At 46.3% G+C, this 18061-nt stretch overlaps 3 protein-coding genes across 3 annotated transcripts; all 3 read left to right on the plus strand.

Annotated features, from left to right (window-relative positions):
- Window positions 1-529: 529 nt before the first annotated feature.
- Window positions 530-3220, plus strand: PtA15_2A655 (uncharacterized protein; the record flags this gene model as incomplete). The annotated part of the gene is made up of 6 exons (XM_053166697.1): window positions 530-827; window positions 932-1027; window positions 1123-2589; window positions 2666-2771; window positions 2858-2924; window positions 3026-3220. The coding sequence occupies 6 exons, from the start codon at window positions 530-532 to the stop codon at window positions 3218-3220; spliced, it is 2229 nt and encodes a 742-aa protein (XP_053017893.1).
- Window positions 3221-6562: 3342 nt separating this feature from the next.
- On the plus strand, window positions 6563-7803 carry PtA15_2A656 (uncharacterized protein; the record flags this gene model as incomplete). The annotated part of the gene is made up of 3 exons (XM_053166698.1): window positions 6563-7504; window positions 7581-7626; window positions 7724-7803. The coding sequence occupies 3 exons, from the start codon at window positions 6563-6565 to the stop codon at window positions 7801-7803; spliced, it is 1068 nt and encodes a 355-aa protein (XP_053017894.1).
- A 7117-nt stretch (window positions 7804-14920) lies between these two features.
- Window positions 14921-16996, plus strand: PtA15_2A657 (uncharacterized protein; the record flags this gene model as incomplete). The annotated part of the gene is made up of 7 exons (XM_053166699.1): window positions 14921-15396; window positions 15475-15658; window positions 15720-15803; window positions 15873-16027; window positions 16096-16128; window positions 16197-16261; window positions 16329-16996. The coding sequence occupies 7 exons, from the start codon at window positions 14921-14923 to the stop codon at window positions 16994-16996; spliced, it is 1665 nt and encodes a 554-aa protein (XP_053017895.1).
- Window positions 16997-18061: the final 1065 nt, after the last annotated feature.

Raw genomic sequence — 18061 nt, forward strand, 5'->3', positions numbered from 1 at the left:
GCCACCCACAGAAATTCCACAAAAATCCACAAACAGCTGGATTTACAAGCAGTGGTTAACTTGACCACTGCACTATGCAGCTTGTGTGCACAATCTGTGGCTGGTTTTTTGTGTAGCTTTATATCAGAGGATTCTAAAAGCACTAAAAAACTACATTTGTTCACCAGCTGCAAATATAGCTGGATGAAAAAAATAATTGAAGTGGCATTCTTGCTCTGCCAATGTGAGGAGGTACGGTGAGTCCCTCCTGACGGTGGCCCGAAGTCTCGAGGGACCTTGCTCAGTTCGCCGCAACAAGGACCAATTTCAGCTCTGCATTGAGGATGAAAATTTTCTCGCGCAATTGATGTGGGTCACTTTCCTCCTCAGTCAACTGGGGTCCCAGTCTGGGACCATTTTCAGGAAAAAGTGCACGCCCGGGTGCGCGGATGCGGGGCGGGCGCACCTAGGCGCGCCATGGGGTGGCGCCGACAACCATACCAGAAGCTACATAATCCCACTGTTCCCTCAAAGCGTTTGTCACTTGACCATGACCGATTTCACTCCAACCAGGCTTCCACCAACTAATCAAACTGATCCCCACTCCGACCAAGCTGAACCACCCCCGCCCACATTCACAATCCACAGAAACTCCGAAAATCCATCTGGTCCTCACCAAATTGAAATTTTAAAATCAGATGCCAATTCGAGTAGATGGCCAAGCGTAGGATCGGTCATAGACTCAAAAGGCGCTACATGTCAGTGGGCAATCTCCTCGGATAAGTCAAAATCGAGATGGTTGTCTTCTTTGGGAAAGGGTTTTGCCGATATCCTAGGATTGGCTAAAAGTGAGTTGATCTGCTTTTCTTCTATACCGAGGCCGATAAACTGGGGAATAGTATGTCCATGTGCTTGTTGATCTGAAAAATTATCTCTACTGTCCTCTGTTCAGACAGTCAAAAGGAAGATTGGAGCCTCAAAGATTTTCCCACTGATTATCGACTTTATACGTATATCAAAGGAACAAGGGAAGACCAATATCTATTTGGTACGTTAACCGTACCGTGAATATTTCTGTGGTGCATCCTGCGCTCTTGACTGAACGTGTACAAGCCTGATTTGAGTCGTATTTTGTTGTCCTAGGTTCACCTCATGTATACAAGTTCCGCACCGCCAATGAATTCCTGCCTCATCTTCAGTGGCTCCTCTTGCATAAAACGATGGATTGTCTGTGCAAATATTGCTCAGGTGCCAAGAATCAATTCGAAGTCAACGCTGCGTTAGGCTTACCCAACTCGGTGACCAAAGGCAAACCCGACACAAGTCAAGCTAATGACCGTCCCAAGCGCCCGAAACGATCTCATTCTCCAGCTGGAAGCAACCAAGTCAACTCGACTTACAAGTTCCAGGGACCGTATCTCAACGAAGCATTGAACCGCGATCTTCTGGAAAACCGCTCGAATTTCCGAAAATACGAGTTAGTTTGGTGTCTGGTTACCGATCTAATGCTTGGAGCCAGTCCAGAGCTCTCTCGCAACAGTCGGGAACTCGGCATCAAATACTGGCCAGGCTTATGCGAGGAGCCGACTTTGTGCAATGAAAGCAGAGCATTCATTTCGATTCTAGATGATGAACACGATCGTAGTGAAGGGCCAAGTGGATCTCGAAACCCATCAAAGCGAAAGCTTGACCAAGTTCAGACCTCACTCTCAAAACCTGCTTCAAATGAATTCCAAAATCAGCAAAGATTCAAGTGGAATATCCGACTCCTTGGCCTCTCTGATATTGTAATCCGTGAAGAAAGTCAAATTTTGCCCTGGCTGTTCAAAACCGCTGATTTGAAGCACAAATTCGGCATGAACAAAAAACACGGATTAAAACTACCCCAACACATTCAGAACAGACACTCCAAGCGACCGACACTTGATAGCTTCACCAGCGTGGATGAAACTCTTGTCGCGTTTCAGCTAGCTATACAGATTGCGGCCAATCTCGAAGAGTTTTGGGTTGCCCACGATCGATACGATGCTTTTCCAGACCCGGAGACTGAAGAGAAATCCAGCGGCTCCTACCGCGTGAACCAAGAGGGAACCGGTTCAGATTCACCCCAAATGTGGTTTCAGGGAATCTGGTGGGGAGCAGAACAGATTTGGCTATACGATTTGGTACGCTTGAACGATTTTAAGCTGGGACCACATTCACCCTCGAAAGCAAAACCTCCACCACAGAGCCCAGAAAATTCCTCATCGACCAACAAGCCGAGTGAAGATTGCTACTTTTTGAAAATCGAAGGAATCTATCGAGATGAACTAGGCAAGAAACTTATTGTGATGGGAAAGATCTTCGATTTGGTTCCTACACAAAAAAGCCCGACTCTTCCACCCTCGTCATCACCCCCGTTGAATAAAGAAAAACGGCGATGCAACCAATCGAAGAAATGGATGCCGGATCCACCCGTGGGATACAAATTCAGGCAGCTCACAAAGTCGAAGGAAATGAATCATCTACATGTTGAATGCATCGCCGGCAGATACTACTCACCCACACGGAAAAATCTATCGGATAAACTGTTGGAGATTTGTCGAAGATTAATCCCCAAACTCTCTCAAGGTATGTAACTCGCGACGCCAGCCTTCACTTGCCATTCCTAAAAACAGTTGTTTACTCAAACGCGTTGCTCTTGCAGAACATGAACAAGCTCCCCATCATCCCCATCATCCCCATCATCAAGCCTTGGTTTCACAAAACGCGAGTTTGTTTGGACTTACGCCTGGGCAGAAAAATTTCATGAGGTGTGTACTTTCACGCTTCTGCTCATGCCTATTTTTGAAAAGTTGTTATTTAATTCTTTGAATGGTGCGATTGTAAACAAGAACAGATGTCGGAAATGGAAGCCCAGTAGAACTGATTGCATCGTTGAAGCGGAAGCGGAAGCTGAGCAACAAGTAAGCTTTAGTTCGGAATGGAGTTGTTGTTCATGATGGTCGGAGGTTGGGAACAATTTTGTTTAATGATTGAGGTTTACTAACTTACCTTGTTCCGCCAGTTAATTTCGGCATGCGAGAAAATCAAGTCAACTAGGCTAAACAGGAGCGTCAGCCATACTGACGAGAATCAGTTCACCGCCAAAACTCAGGTCAACGTCAGCAACGGCCATCATAAAGCTAACGGCGCCGATCGCGAACGTAGAGGCAATCAAACAGAACAGGGCCGAATTGTCATCATTGAACTTGATCCTTGAGCTTGAGACGAATTTTAAGCTTATTGATGGAAGAAACCTCCTTTGGTTTGGAAATCTCGTCCTGCCACATACCGCTCCGAAATCGGCATTGCAAAGCACAAAGCAGCAGCAGAAGATAACATGAACCTTGTGAATACCAGCAGTTTATATCTCGATGGTCAAGGGACCGAAGTGCAGTTCGTATATTGTAATTGTATATCACATGATTTAACCAACCCTTCTTCTATCTCTCTTTTTCGGTGATTTTTTTTATTCCAGTTTCATAAAACTTACCAATTGGTTTCCATGATGATCTCAATGACTCGCCCCAAGGTCTCACATATTCAATTGCTTTGCGAAGGGACAATCTTCACTAACAGTAAGATACGCATACCCATACCATTGTCTAGCTTTTGCCAACGTATCTTACACCTTGTTATTATGCAGAGCGCAGATCAAAACAATAAAGCAGAAGTTGAAAAAAAATGTACACATCACATGTACAGTGGGTCATCTAATGTTTTTGGCACCACATTTTTGAATGCAGAAGCTCAGGCCACAGCCTTTAAGTCATGAGATTGGCTACAGGGGTGGAAAATAAGTTCCTAAGAATGATTATGAAATAAAAAAAAAGTAAAAATAAAAGAATGAAAAATGTGGAATTTTTTTCAATTTCTTGCAAATTTCTCAGAATGTTCATTACTGTTCAAACCAAGGAGGGAAAATTGGAGAGCAGATTATGGCATACAACAAGAATGATAAAAAATGAAAATTTTTGACACCATTGCCAATGATTTTTATTGGATAAAATAAATTGAGTCAAATTAGTGGTGATTTGGGCTACAGTCCCTGAGTTCAAATGAAATTGGTTGATAACCCATCCACCCAAAAAATCATTGAAAATGGTTTCAAAATTTTTCATTTTTTGTCATTCTTGTTGTATGCCATAATCTGCTCTCCAATTTTCCCTCCTTGGTTTGAACAGTAATGAACATTCTGAGAAATTTGCAAGAAATTGAAAAAAATTCCACATTTTTCATTTTTTTATTTTTACTTTTTTTTTTTATTTCATAATCATTCTTAGGAACTTATTTTCCACCCCTGTAGCCAATCTCATGACTTAAAGGCTGTGGCTTGAGCTTCTGCATTCAAAAATGTGGTGCCAAAAACATTAGATGACCCACTGTACAGTGGGTAGACAATTGTATCCACCACACGTTTTTGGACTCTAGAATCTCCCCCCACCAACTTCAAGTCATTCATTCCAGGGGGATGGTTCAAAATAGGCTTAAAAAGATGAATATGATAAAATAAAAATGAAAAAACAAAGTTGTGATTTTTTTAAAAAAGTTGAAAAAACACAAGTTTTTCTTGCAAGCTTAATTCTTTTTTTCAGAGAAAGTTGGATAGGCAGAAAGCAAGAGTGGAACATGAAAAGAATGATAATAAATGAAAAAAAATGTGACCCAAAAAAGTTTTGGCTTGGTGGGTGGACAATCTGCAGTCAAAATGGGGAAATTACCTAACTTATCAAAGTCCCTCCCGATGCGGGAGGTCGGAGTTCGGGTGGTGGTACGGGGGACATATCATTTGGGTGGAGCTTAAGTTTGGCTGGTGGCGAAGCCACTCCTCCCGCAGGGAGGGACTTACGCCTAATGTGGGGGTTGTGGCGCGTAGGCCACCCACCAAAAAGCGGTGAAAACACACTCTTTGAATTTTACAGCCTACAGCTTTGATGCTGTCCGTCCCAGCTACAGGAACTTAGAAGCTTGTCGATGGCGCCGATTTTTAGAGCTGAACGTCCCCTCACCCAACCAACCGGAATTTTTTTTGTAGATTTTTGAAGCAAGTCAAGGCAAGCCAGAAACACCCTCATCTCACGCGGTGCTTGAGCCCGGGGGTCCGAGCACAGCCAGTTTCTGTCTGGCTTCTTCATTGTTTCTTTTTCGTTTGAACAGACCTGCTAAAATTCTGAGTCAACAGAAAGATAGCCGTGATGCCGGAGAATCTATTGATGCCTGGGAACTCATATGTAGCTCGCAAAACGAGCAAGCTACGGCCTGTGTAAGCTGAACCACACTTTTCCGAGATTCTCTACGCGCCACGACCCCCACTTTAGTCCTAAGTCCCTCCCTGCGGTCGGGTTCACTCTGCTCCCCACTCAGCCCAGCAGAGGAGGGACTTTGTTAAGTTAGGGAAATTACAGTGCCAGAATGCCAGGTATGCTGATGAATGACTCACTGCCCACATCTTTTAAACCACATGGAATCAATTTTTTTTTTCATTTTTTTTTACTTATAATCATTCATTTCAGATCTCATACTATTGATACCTCAATCTTCAAATTTTTTTGAGAAGATTATTGCATTTTTTGGTTTTTTTGTTTAATTTTTTTTAAATTACGCAGCTTTGATTTTTGTGTTTATTTTTTCATATTTGTGTTTTGAAGAGAATATTTTGAACCATCTCACCAATACTAGTGACTTGAAGTAGGTTGGTTGAGTTTCTATGGTCCAAAAATGGTGTGGCGGATACAATTGTCTTATCTACCCACTTTAATCTCCTATCATTTGATTGGGAGTATGTACTTGAACCAGGTACGCAGGAGAGTACTTGGGTCCATGAGCGCTAGCTGTATTCATTTACTCCAGGACATCCAAGCTGAAGTGCCCCTGTTTTTCTTTTTGTTGTCAGGAGAGAGAAAAAAAGAAACGGGGCCCAATATGCGCGCCGCCCTTGAGCTGTAATCAGCTGGCAAGTTTATGTAAGCTCCGGTTGGACCCCCCCCCGGCGGGGGAGCGCGGGGGTTGTGGAAGATGGATTGGGTCGGTTTCAGCGTCTGCTGCTGTCCCGCCAGGATGGGGATGGAGAGGCACGCACGCCCAGCTCGGCCCAGGATGCAGAAGGGATGAATGTTCTGCCTGGGTGGGTCTTGTTTTCACGTGCCAGCCGGGCAGACGAGTGCTGGGAGGTGGATGGCGGATGTTTTCGCTTGGAGTCAGCTCGATGGCGGATCGCAGCGAGCCGATGGAGCCTGGCGGACTACATAGCCCATGACCGCCCGCTAGCCGAGCCTCCGCCACGGCCGATCACATTGAGAAAGGTGATCACCACAAGCAGCTTTTATGTATATGGGCCCTGCTAACCAAATATTCTTCCTGACGTTGTCGTCGATGATTTGCACTTGCAGGCCATCCAGCGGGCTCCAGCCGAGGGAAGCGGTCACGAGGCAGCAGGGTGAGTTGGCTTCCCCCACACTCTTATCGTCCTATCGAGTCGACGCTACCTCTTCCCCATCCCGGATTGGGCTTGGGTTGATGATAAAAAGCCCACTGGATAGCAGACTGAGCTCAGCACCTGGCCATGTTTGACAGCCACCCACCCTGGCTCATCCTCGCCACCCTCCTCAGCCAGCATGCACCCACCCCGATGCCTGCGACGGTCGAGCACAACCCAGGATGGCTCGAGGGCGCAACCGTTGCTAGCCGACCTCAGCCACCAGCAGACCCACTCCCAACCATCCATCTCCAACCCCAACCGACCTCCCGTCTCGCCATCCATCCACGCCTTCCAGCCCCACCAACCGGCCTCCGATCGCCCTCCCACGCCTGCAAGCTCGTCCTACTCTCGAGTGCCCGCCGACTGTCGATCGAGATCCACAAGCTCAGGGCCCGCATACTCGGCCCGCCGATGCTCCTCCACCACCACTCGCTCCCCGCCCTCCCCGCGTCCACCCGGGCCCCCACGCTCATCATGTCCAACCCGTCCGCCCCATCCTCGCCGGGCAAGGCTCCCCAGACGAGCCCCCGCCTGACCCGCCCAACGCTCAACGTCACCCCGGCCGAGCCGGTCCTCTCGCGTCCGAGTCTGCCGCGGTCCGCGAGCGCCGTCGAGCCCTTCAGCAGCAGCAGTCTGCTCCTCCTGCCCTCCGCCGCCACATCCACCCGCCCCACCTCGTTCCTCTCCAGCTCCTACGCCTCCCTCCCCACGCCCCCCGCACTCCTCCGCCACCAACGCTCCCGCTCCGCCCTGCCCTCCCTCGCCCTCATCACCCCCTTCTCCATCGCCCTCGCCTGCCCACACTCCGCCGACGCCCAAGCCCTTCTTCAACGCGCACTCGAGGACGACGACGACGCGCGCGCCTGGGCCCAGCCCGAGCACTCCGCCTACGACGGCCTCGCCCCCGAGCCCCCCCTCCTCCGCCCCAATCCCACCCCCGCCCACCACCATCATCAGAGCTTGTTGCAGCGCCCGATGGACCCTGTCTTGGCTGACTTGGAAGCTAAGAGCAGACTCAACGTCCAGGTCTGGCCTCTCTCTCTCTCTCTCTCCTCACACCTTCCTCACACTCATCCCTCTACTCCTCGTATGTACCATCCAGACCGAATGCGCGATCTGCCACAAACAAGGAATCAACTACCCCAAATGCAAGTCCCCCTCTGCCATCCCAAGACGAACCCCCCCCCACCCATCTACACCTCCTCTAACCAACTACGCAATGCGTGTGTGTGTGTTTTTGTATAGGTCCTAAATGCCAGCTCGAGTTCTGCAGTCGCGACTGCCGTGTCTCGATGGGCGACGGCCAGCGCCACCAGTGCGCTTAGCCGTCCCCCCGTCCACCTCACCATCCACTAAGGCCAAGAAGAAGCACAGCCCCGGCCGCTTATCCCTACAGCTAATTCCTTCGTAGGGTATACATATATATATATCGATATACATTATGCTTGTATGATTTACCTCCATATAATCCGTTTTTTCGATCCTTCGACGTTTCGGTTTTCAGTTTTCGGTTTTCAGTTTTCGGTTTTCGGTTTTCGGTTTTTGTTGATGTACAATAGAGTTGATTATAGACACACAGAAGAGTCTTGTATGTAAGATCACGCAGCAGTCTTACCTTGTTTGGTCCCTTGTGTGTGTGTGTAGGCAGCCATGCCCAACGTCGGCTCAGCGTTGCTTTTTCAAGACAGGATTGCTAGTCTTGTTGGCGTATCTGATTACGATCTTGGTGGGTCTGTTGGGTTGCAGGTTGCAGTGAAATACCGAGAGGCCTTGTCTGGCCCTGGCAGAAATTTCACTACTCTTTGCATGCGTGGAAGGGAGACATAAAAAGCCTGGAGTTGTCCAACCACGTTGGCACACAAGCAAGGTGAACTGTGTACTCTTGACGACCCTAGCTCCCCAACCTGACATGGCAGGAATGCATTTTAGGTCCTCGGTGTTTGTTGGTCTAGTATCAACAGTGGGTCAGCTACGCTAACAAAGCTGTTAGCGTAGCGTAGCGCAGCGCAAATGCGCTATTTTTTAGCGTAGTGTTAGCGCAATCGCGCGCAGGGTGCAAAGATATTTTAGCTTTTAGCGTAGCGTTAGCGCAGCTTTGCGCAATGGCGCTAACGCTAAGCACGCAGGGCGCAAAATAGCGTTTGCTACGCTACAGCGCTTTTTGAGGCAAAAAAGGCCGTTTTTTCCGCTAAAAGCGCCTTAGCGCAACGTAGCGCAACGTAGCGGCTGTAGTTTAGCGCTAACGCTAAACAAAAATTGGTGTGCTGTTAGCGCCGCTGAAAATTAGCGCAGCGTAGCGGCGCTAACGCTATTCAAAAAAGGCCAGCGCTTTTTGCCGCTACGCTAAACGTTAGGGCTAAAGTAGCGTAGTTTAGCGTAGCGGCCCACTGTTGCTAGTTATATGAACTCATCTCCTGCAAGATTTTGCCATGTTCATATAGCTCAATGCCAGCAGAGCATTCCTGGGACATTAGCACCATTGTTTCTTGATCTGCTCCCTATTTAAGTGTAGGGTGGAAGCTGAGTTGGTGAGCACAGTCACAGGCCTTTTCTGGGCAAAATCCAAATGTTGAACACTGTAAAAAAAACTCAAGGGCCCCCCAGACCCTCCGTTTTAGAGGTTTAGTTAAGCTAGGGCGCGCTCTGTGGGGTAGTACCTCAAACTGATGTTAGTCGAATTAATCATGAGATGGTGAGAGATGATTTTTAATAAAAATGGGAAAGGGATATTGGTATGAGCAGAAGACGTGCTTTAGCTGAAGCCAATTGGCTTGAAAGAATCTTGTGGGGATTCAGCCTTCAGGGTATATATGCCCTTTCCTTGTACAAATAAAATTGCTTGTAATAAATGGACAAACCCTTGACAATTTGGGGATTTCTGCCACTGATTTTGTTGTAAACCACTCCAAAATCATCAGAAATCTTTTTTATTTGGCTTAAATAGAGCTCATTAGTATCTGTATTCCACTCCACTTTTTGGAGATTTGGGAAGATGTATAATGAGAGCCATGTGAAGTGGCTGGTGCATAATTCATAAGAGCTAGAATTCGTTTTCAGCATTCTAAATCTTGATAGAAAGGATGCAAGCTTGAAAATTTCTCCAGGTTCATCAGCTTTCTGGTCCACTAATCCAACAGAATCATGCAAGATCTTTGAGAAGTTCTCATCTTCCAATCTATCAAACATCCGTATCAACCCAGAAATTAGTCAGATTAGTTTTATTTTTATTTTTCTAGATTAATTTGAATGTATGAAAAATTACATTTCAGAAATCCTCTCTGGGTATAGCTCTTCTTCCATGAAGTCAAAAAAGCTGCAAAGGTTTTTTCTGTGAGCTCTAGACTCAGAAGCTTCATGTCCCTGGTGATTTTCTTCATGATTGGATATGGAATTCATGAGTTCCTTCACATGTTTTTCTTTATTGAATTCAGATGTGTTTGATATTTTGTGATGATCAGGCCCATCAATTTGAGGATGCTTTAGATTATCATCAATTCCAGACAATCTGATGGAAGACTGATCCTGGGAGTTTGAAAAGTGTTTGAAGAAGTGCTCCCATGCAAAAGGTTTAGAAAATCCAAGCCATAGATCTTCTCTGTGGTAGTTTATGGTTTCTTTTCCTTTTGAATTTAATCTCCCAATGTGAAATGCAAGATCTATTTTCAATTTTTCATTTTTACCAAGAACTGCAAAAAGAAAGGACAAGAGGAAGGTCAGATTAAAATGAATCTTGATGTGAAGTTGGGAATATGTGTATCTTACCCAAGAATGATTTAGGCATGGAGGGCCAATACCAGTGGTCAGTCAAGCTATGGAGATATTTAATGTGATTGGATCCAAGCTCTGACTTGTACCTCCTGAAAGTATAAACTGCAACCAAATATGTCATTTTGAGATCTTGATGAAAGAGATTTTTAAAGTTTTGCTGGTCAATGAATTTATTTTCAACCAGGAAATCTAAGATTTTGAAGGCATATTTCCACACCATCAAAGTATCGTAGATTGGAAAAAGGCTCTGACGGCGTGAGACAACCCTGAATATACCAAATAGTTTTTTTGGCTTTTGATTATTCAATTCTTCATCTTCAAATAGCTTACTATGATCAGTTAGAATCTTCACAACTCCTTCCCAAATTAACACAGGCAATTTCTTATTGATAATCAATGATACCAAGTCATCAGGAAGGTATTGTGGTTCACCTGTGTCCTCTGCATCCATCAGACCATGCTGTGAAAATTATTGATTGCCTTTTGGATTAATTGAAGCTTTGTGATTGCTTTTTGGATTGATGAATCCAAAATATTGATCCCCATTTGCATAGTCAACAATCCTTTGTTGAATGAGCCTATAAATATCATTTTTTGTTACTTTCAACGCTGCTTGTAATTTTGGTAATTCCCAACAGTATTTGTCCTTGGTTTCCTTTTCAAGCCATGAGACACGGCGATCAAGCTCTTTCTGATAGGCAGGGAATTCAGATTTGTACTTTTCAAGCAATTCAATCTTATCTACAAATCAGATGTTTTCAACATTAGTACACTCTGCACCACATAAAATATGCTACACTATCAGGCTCTGTTAGCTTTCTTAAGGCCTTTGTGGCTTGTTGGAATATCATTAAAACTTACCTTTATTTAGATTCAAATTATCCATGACCCTTGAGTCTTCAAAAAACAGGAAACTCATCTCAGCATTTTCCTTTCCTATAAAAAAAAAATCTGCTCATGATGTGATGGAAGTGTGGAAAGAACTGAACTTTTATTGACAGCCCAAGGTCCTCCCAGTGTGAAGAGGAAAGGTTTTTTTTTGAAAGCCAAGGGTTCTTGTTCCCTTAAATTTTGTGTGAGGTCTTTGTTGAATCTTGGACCTCCTATAGCACATTTAGCAAGGAATATAATTGGGTGTGAAATGAAGATTCATTATAAATTTTCAGCCTTTATAGGAGTCACATAGAACTGCTTGGAAAATAAGATTTTATTTGATCAAATCATTAATACATACCTGTAGTCTGTTCAGCTCCAAGATTTCCAGGATCCATTGCTCTTATTGATTCAAGTTCATTGGTATTGCTGAAGCCGGTTAGGATAAGTACAAGCCATGAGAGGCCAACTACACAAAAGCAAGATGAAAATTTCATGCTGTGAGTTAAATAAAAATGATACCAGGTGCAGAAACCTCCCAAGATATATTTACCTGGTATTTATCTGCACAGGTGTCTATTAGTATCTGGGATTCTGCCTCAACAGTTTGAGCGTCATTGGATGTTTGATAATGTGTTTGATTGGATTGTATGAATCCATGTTGTTTGATCGTTAGTGTTGATGTTTGTTTTGGTTGCAGTATGGATGTATCTTTAGAACCATCACAGAAACTAGCATGAATAGTATACCTGACAATAAGGAACATGTCACAGTCAGCATACACCACATTGGTATCAGACTCCTACTTGCATAAAATTGGTGAAGAAAAGAGAGGAGCCTAATGTGCCTAAATACTGAATACAAGTGGTGGTGCCAATGCAACATATCCAATGTGCATGTATTTGTATTTCCCCAATTTGCATATACATCTAAGATTATTAAAACAACAGAATCACCAAAACAAAGAGCAATGTTTTCCCCTACATGAAAGCAAAATTTGATACAAAAAGATGAGTTTTACCCACAAAACTGCTCAAGCTCCAACAATAATATAGGGTCAGCCTAAATGCACTCCAAAAAAATCCCAAAAGCACTCCAAAAGTGAGTGTATGGAGTGTGCACTCCAATGATTGTTGGAGTACAGACTAGAGTACTCCAAGTCAATTGGAGTGCAGAACCAGGGACTCAAGACTCTTTGGAGTGCACCACAAAGAACTCCAGTGGCCAGGAAATGTAATGAGTGCCCATGAGTCTCACTCCATCAGATTGGAGTGCATTCCCCCAGCACTCCATTCCTGATATTTCTCCTCCTCAAAAGGGGAGTGCAGTACTGTGCACTCCAGCCCTACAACTTCAACCGGGCTATGTACAAACACACCCCACTTGATCCTCCTGATATCCATGACCGGTACAGACCGGCATTGAGCGGATTAACATCTCCTCTCAATGACCGGTCTGTACCGGACCGCCGGTCATTGAGGGAAATCACACCTCTTGATGACTGGTCTGTGCCGGTCATCGAGGGGAGTAACATCTCTCAATGACCGGTCTGTACCGGTCACCGAGGGGACTCACACCTCTTGATGACCGGCACAGACCAGTCACACCTCCCGATGACCGGCACAGACCGGTCATCGAGAGGACTCACACCTCGATGATCGGTCACACCGGTCATCGAGGCTAATAACACCTCCTCTTGATGACCGGTGATGACCGGTCATCAAGAGGGCTCACACCTCTCGATGATCGGTCAGTCCGGTCATCGAGGGTAATAACACCTCTCAATGACCGATCATCACCGGTCATCGAGGTGAGTCACATCCCTCAATGACCGGTCAGACCGGTCATTGAGGGGAATAACACCTCCTCTGGATGACCGGTGTGTACCAGTCATCTAGGGTAGGTGCCCCTCTCAATGACCAGTCGGTCTGACCGGTCATCAAGAGGAGGTGCTACTCCCCTCAGTGACCGGCACAGACCGGTCATTGAGGGGACTCACACCTCTCAATGACCGGTGATGACCGGTCATCGAGAGGGCTCACACCAGCTCACACCACTCAATGACCGGTCAGACCGGTCATCAAGGGTAATAACACTCGATGACCGGTGATGACCGGTCATCGAGGTGAGTCACATCTCTCGATGACCGGTCTGTGCCGGTCATTGAGGGGAGTAACATCTCCTCTTGATGACCGGTCAGACCGACCGGTCATCGAGAGTAGCACCTCCCCTTGATGACTGGTACGCACCGGTCATTGAGAGGTGTTATTACCCTTGATGACAGGTCTGACCGGTCATCAAGAAATGTGACTCACCTCGATGACCGGTGATGACCGGTCATCAAGAGGTGTGAGTCCTCTCGATGACTGGTGGTGACCGGTCATCGAGAGGTGTGACCTCTGGATGACCGGTCACAGACCGGTCATCGGGAGGTGTGACTGATGACCGGTCCGCGCCGGTCATTGAGAGGTGGGAGTCCCCTTGATGACCGGTAAATACCGGTCATCGAGAGTAGCACCTCCCCTCGTTGACCGGTACACACCGGTCATTGAGAGGTGTGACTGATGACCGGTCCGCGCCGGTCATCAAGAGGTATGAGTCCTCTGGATGACCGGTTGTGTGAGTCCCCTCAATGACCGGTCCAGACCGGTCATCAAGAGGTGTGATTGCTGTGGGCACTCCAAAAAAAAGGAGACTTGGAGTGCACCCCAATGCACTCCATTTGGTATTTGCTAGCTGGAGTGCAAAGCCAAAATCCTTCACTGAAAAGGTGGAGTGCTTGGGCTTGCACTCCATTTTTTTTGGAGTGCATCTAGCTGCACTCCCCTATTTTGGTCAATTTTGGAGTACCCAGTTGTGTACTCCAATAAACATGGAGTGCCCATCTGGGGACTCCATGTTTTGGGAGTACAAAATCAACGCACTCCAACTTTTTTGGAGTGCTGGCCCCCCAAAGCCAAAAATGTGGAGTGCATGAAGTAAAAGTTTGGAGTGCATTTAGGCTGACCCATAATATAACAAAGACTAATTTACAAGAGACAGGAAAATTTAACAACCTCCCGGCCTGCAACATGCCATATGGAAAAGATAAACCACAGATTACACTCAGTGTTGACAGCTCGTGTTTATCGATGTAGAGAGCGAAGATCAACGGGGGACTCCGGGTCATGTTTTTTACACCTGACGCGAACCGGGGGAGCATGGCTTTATGTGACACTTCCAGCTGCATCAGCTGCCTGTCGTGCTCCGAGCGTTACCCTCGTTCCCTTGTTCATTAACTTATATCCTTGTTGAGATGGTGGTCAAGCTTTATTTGCTGTAAATATGCACCAGACGAGCTATCGGGAGTGCAGTCGTGGCAGTGCGCAACACCGATTCGTTGCGGCCAAGATGATCATGCTTTCTAGCCCACGCCTGACCAGGTTCCACCGATGGCATTACGACATCATCACAGTCGCCGATAAGCAGACAGTGATCACGGCAGGACTGTCCCAGACGATAATCAATCAAGACACTTAGCCGCACCGCAAGAAAAACCGACTTTCCTTAGCTGATGTTTGAAGGTAGCTGACAACGGATCGATATATTTGGCACTACTTAACCCAGTCCCTCTGGCCATGTTTCTTGTTTTCCCATCTCCATCACTGTTTACAAACTCCTTCCAACGTTTTTTGCTACGCATTTTTTCCGCATATACCCTTTTCTGTACATATCTTCCTTTTTCCTGTGCGATAAACTTCTGATAACCTGGCGCTATCCAGTTTACTCCAAGAACGACCCGGCTTCTTGGCTCACCCACTCATGGCCACCGAAATGCGAGAAACTTTACCTGCCAGCATGGCCCCGGCAGCCCAGGAGCCGGCGGGCGCCGAGCCATCCCCCAAGGTCCCACCAACTGAAATACCTGCAGTTGCATCAATCGAAGCGCTTGCGGTTGCATCAGCAGAGGCGCCTACTGATGCCTTAGAACTAGCTAGGAATACGGCACCGCCAGCTGGCGAAATCTCTCTGGCGGAACATGCCCCACCGGCTGAAGATACCAATACACCGGATACTCTCTTCCGCCAATCCATTGCAGATGTAAATGCCAGTCAAGGTGATCCCAGCTGGGGTCCAATCATTGACATCGTACCCCCTCTGGCCATGAGTGAGATTGGAGATGATGACAATCATCAATCTGGCGTCGAAGGCTCTTTGCCAAGCGCGTTGTTTGTCATACCCTTTCCAGCACCGGTCAACTCACATCGCGCAAAGAACACTCCTCCTTTCTTGATGTAGTAGGTCTCACACGAAACTAACTCACGTACCACCATGATGCTACCGTTTGCTAAAATTTGTCTTGCTCTCTCAATCAGCTCACCGCCCAGGTCTGTGTATCAAAAACCGCCCAAGACAGAGGATGGCAAGCGACCTAAAGAGAAAATTATGAAAAAGGTTGTCCGAATGTGGCAAGAAGAAGTTGTTATGGGGGAAAAAATTAAACGTGGCGAATTGGAAAACCCTGGCCGTTTTAAGAAGATACGAGGAGGCTGCATTCGGGTAGGTTATTAATTGGGAACCGGAGGATTGTGCCATGCTGACTTCTTCCTCCTTAATTCAGGTGGCTTCGTCTATTAACAAATGGCTACCTAACAGCTGCATTGAGACGCTGGGTCGCCTGCCTCCGAAGCGCAAGCTGGGCGGAGTAAGTAGTATTTTCGGTCACTTTGAGAGAATAGCTTCCGACGTCAATACTAACTTATTTGATCATCAGGTGACTATCATCCATCCATCGTTCAGTCAAACTCTTGAGGAAACAGAAGCCGAGGATCAAGACAGGCCGTATCAGCCAACGTCCGATGAACTACTTAACGATATAGGCGTTTTGCTTCGAAAAACACGCAAGCGTGTATTGACTCGAGCCATTCTGTAGATCATCTCAATCATTTCATTACGAGTCACCCGAGTGGGCTAGCTAACATGATTCTCTTGCTCAGCTCCGGTATGCTGCTGCCGATCAGCTTAGGAATGTAAGCCATCCAATCTTATCAGCAACAAGCTTCTCATTAGCTTAATCGCAACATTGAAACTTCCATAGTGACGTGTTTGCACCCGTATTCGCATTCGAAATCAACATGACTTATTTTGCCTTCCAGCTTTATGGTAAGCTGATTTTTGACAATTAACTTCAACTTGCTTCCTGATACTTAAGTACACCTTAATTCTACAGGCCTCAAGAAATGCAACGCGCTGACTGCGGCACCGAAGAAGCAGAAAAACAAGCGTGCGAAGCGATTCAAGCAGAAAGGTACAAGCACCTCAGAGGAAGCTACCCTTCTAGTTGGTAATTCCCCCGCCCAAGTACCTCACGACCAGCCACAACCAGATAGCCCCGAAGAAATTTTTCACTTGAAACCGGTCGTTCAACATTCCCTCGATCCCATAATGGTGCTTCTGTACAACATATGTGCCAAAATCGACCCTGTCAGTTTTCCTCCTCTGGTCACCGGTGAAGCTCAAGGTATCAATTTGGATAGTCCACCTTCTTCTCAGGCATCCACGCTTCCACCCAGTCTTAAAAAGCCAGGAGGCGCGGTAGTCAAAGAAATGATCGAAGCTTTCCGAGAAACGCTCCCGCCAGAGGTAACGGAACGATATTTACTTGACGAAGAGAGGCTGTCGGAGGATCTGGCTCGATATCTTAAAAAGGCCAGCAAGGAATACATCGAGTCTTTGAGTGGACGGGGAAGCAGGAAGGGAGTCATCCACCGGGTCAAGACGTGGAAGCAAAATTCCTCTAGCAAGAAAGAACAGAAGGCGGAAAAGTCCCGCCTCAAAAAGCAGGCAAAGAAGCAGAGGAAGGAGGCTAAACAACACACCGAACCCTCTGCTCCTTGAGCACAACCACCCTGATCATGCTGCTATTTCAGACGCTTTATTCGATTGACCTGACTGCTTTTCTCCTATCGTTTGGTTTTCTTTCCTCTTTTGACTAGCGGCATGCTGCTTCCCATTTCGTGTATATACTTTCATAATAGCTCGCAGCATCACGCAATCACATCTCATGGCGAACCTCATACCATGTCACTTTGATGCGGTTCAACAACTGTTATTACCCAACAACCCGCCCGTTACTTAACGAAGTTTTCCAGGGTGGCTCCGCTACATTGGGCTCCTTAGCCGCGATAAGTCAACCAAGACAGTACCCCGTTATGCTTAATGATAAGACCAATCATGACAAATAGGCCGTGCATGTAGAGCGTTTTTCTATCCTCCCGATCCAATTTATTGGTCTGGGTGGAATAAAAATGGGAGGACCAACCCGCAATAGACTTCTGGCCAAAGTTTGAGGTAACTCGAAATGATGAAGCCCTGGATGGGGTGTGATGCGCCAAAATGAACTGTTAAGATTAATTTTGTGGGTGAGAATGACACAGATAAAAGGGTCAATAGATCAATGAAGGAATATTTACGCAAGGATTTGGTCAAGTTGAATGGTGAGGGAGGCCCATTTTCGAGTCAATCAGCATAGGCAAGTTGGGTGAAATGGTGAGGAAGTAGGACTCCTAAACATGAGGTTGTGAATTTGGGTCCAGGACAAACAGAGCTGTCCAGCTCATCAGCAGCCCAGCAAAGCGACCTCGGCCTCAGTACTTGAACGAACCCCAGTGTGCTCCACAACTTTCCTACTTTTCCAAGTGCCATTCCTCATCTTTGCAGTGCTATAATTAATTCTGCTCTTATACAATGCTCTGAGATCTTTCAACTTATACCAGGGCACCAACATGCACAAAGCATCCCAAATGTGACGAAAACTTGATTTGCATGTCTAAGCTAATTTTTTCAATGTGGAACTACAATCAATTTCCTTATCCAAAAGAACACAATACATGCTTATTGCACGTCAACACTCAACAAGCTTGTTACACGTCTATTTCCTTCTTTCGTCCAATCTTAATCGAG

The sequence above is a fragment of the Puccinia triticina genome, chromosome 2A (assembly GCF_026914185.1).
Source record: "Puccinia triticina chromosome 2A, complete sequence".
Taxonomy (NCBI): Eukaryota; Fungi; Basidiomycota; class Pucciniomycetes; order Pucciniales; family Pucciniaceae; genus Puccinia; species Puccinia triticina.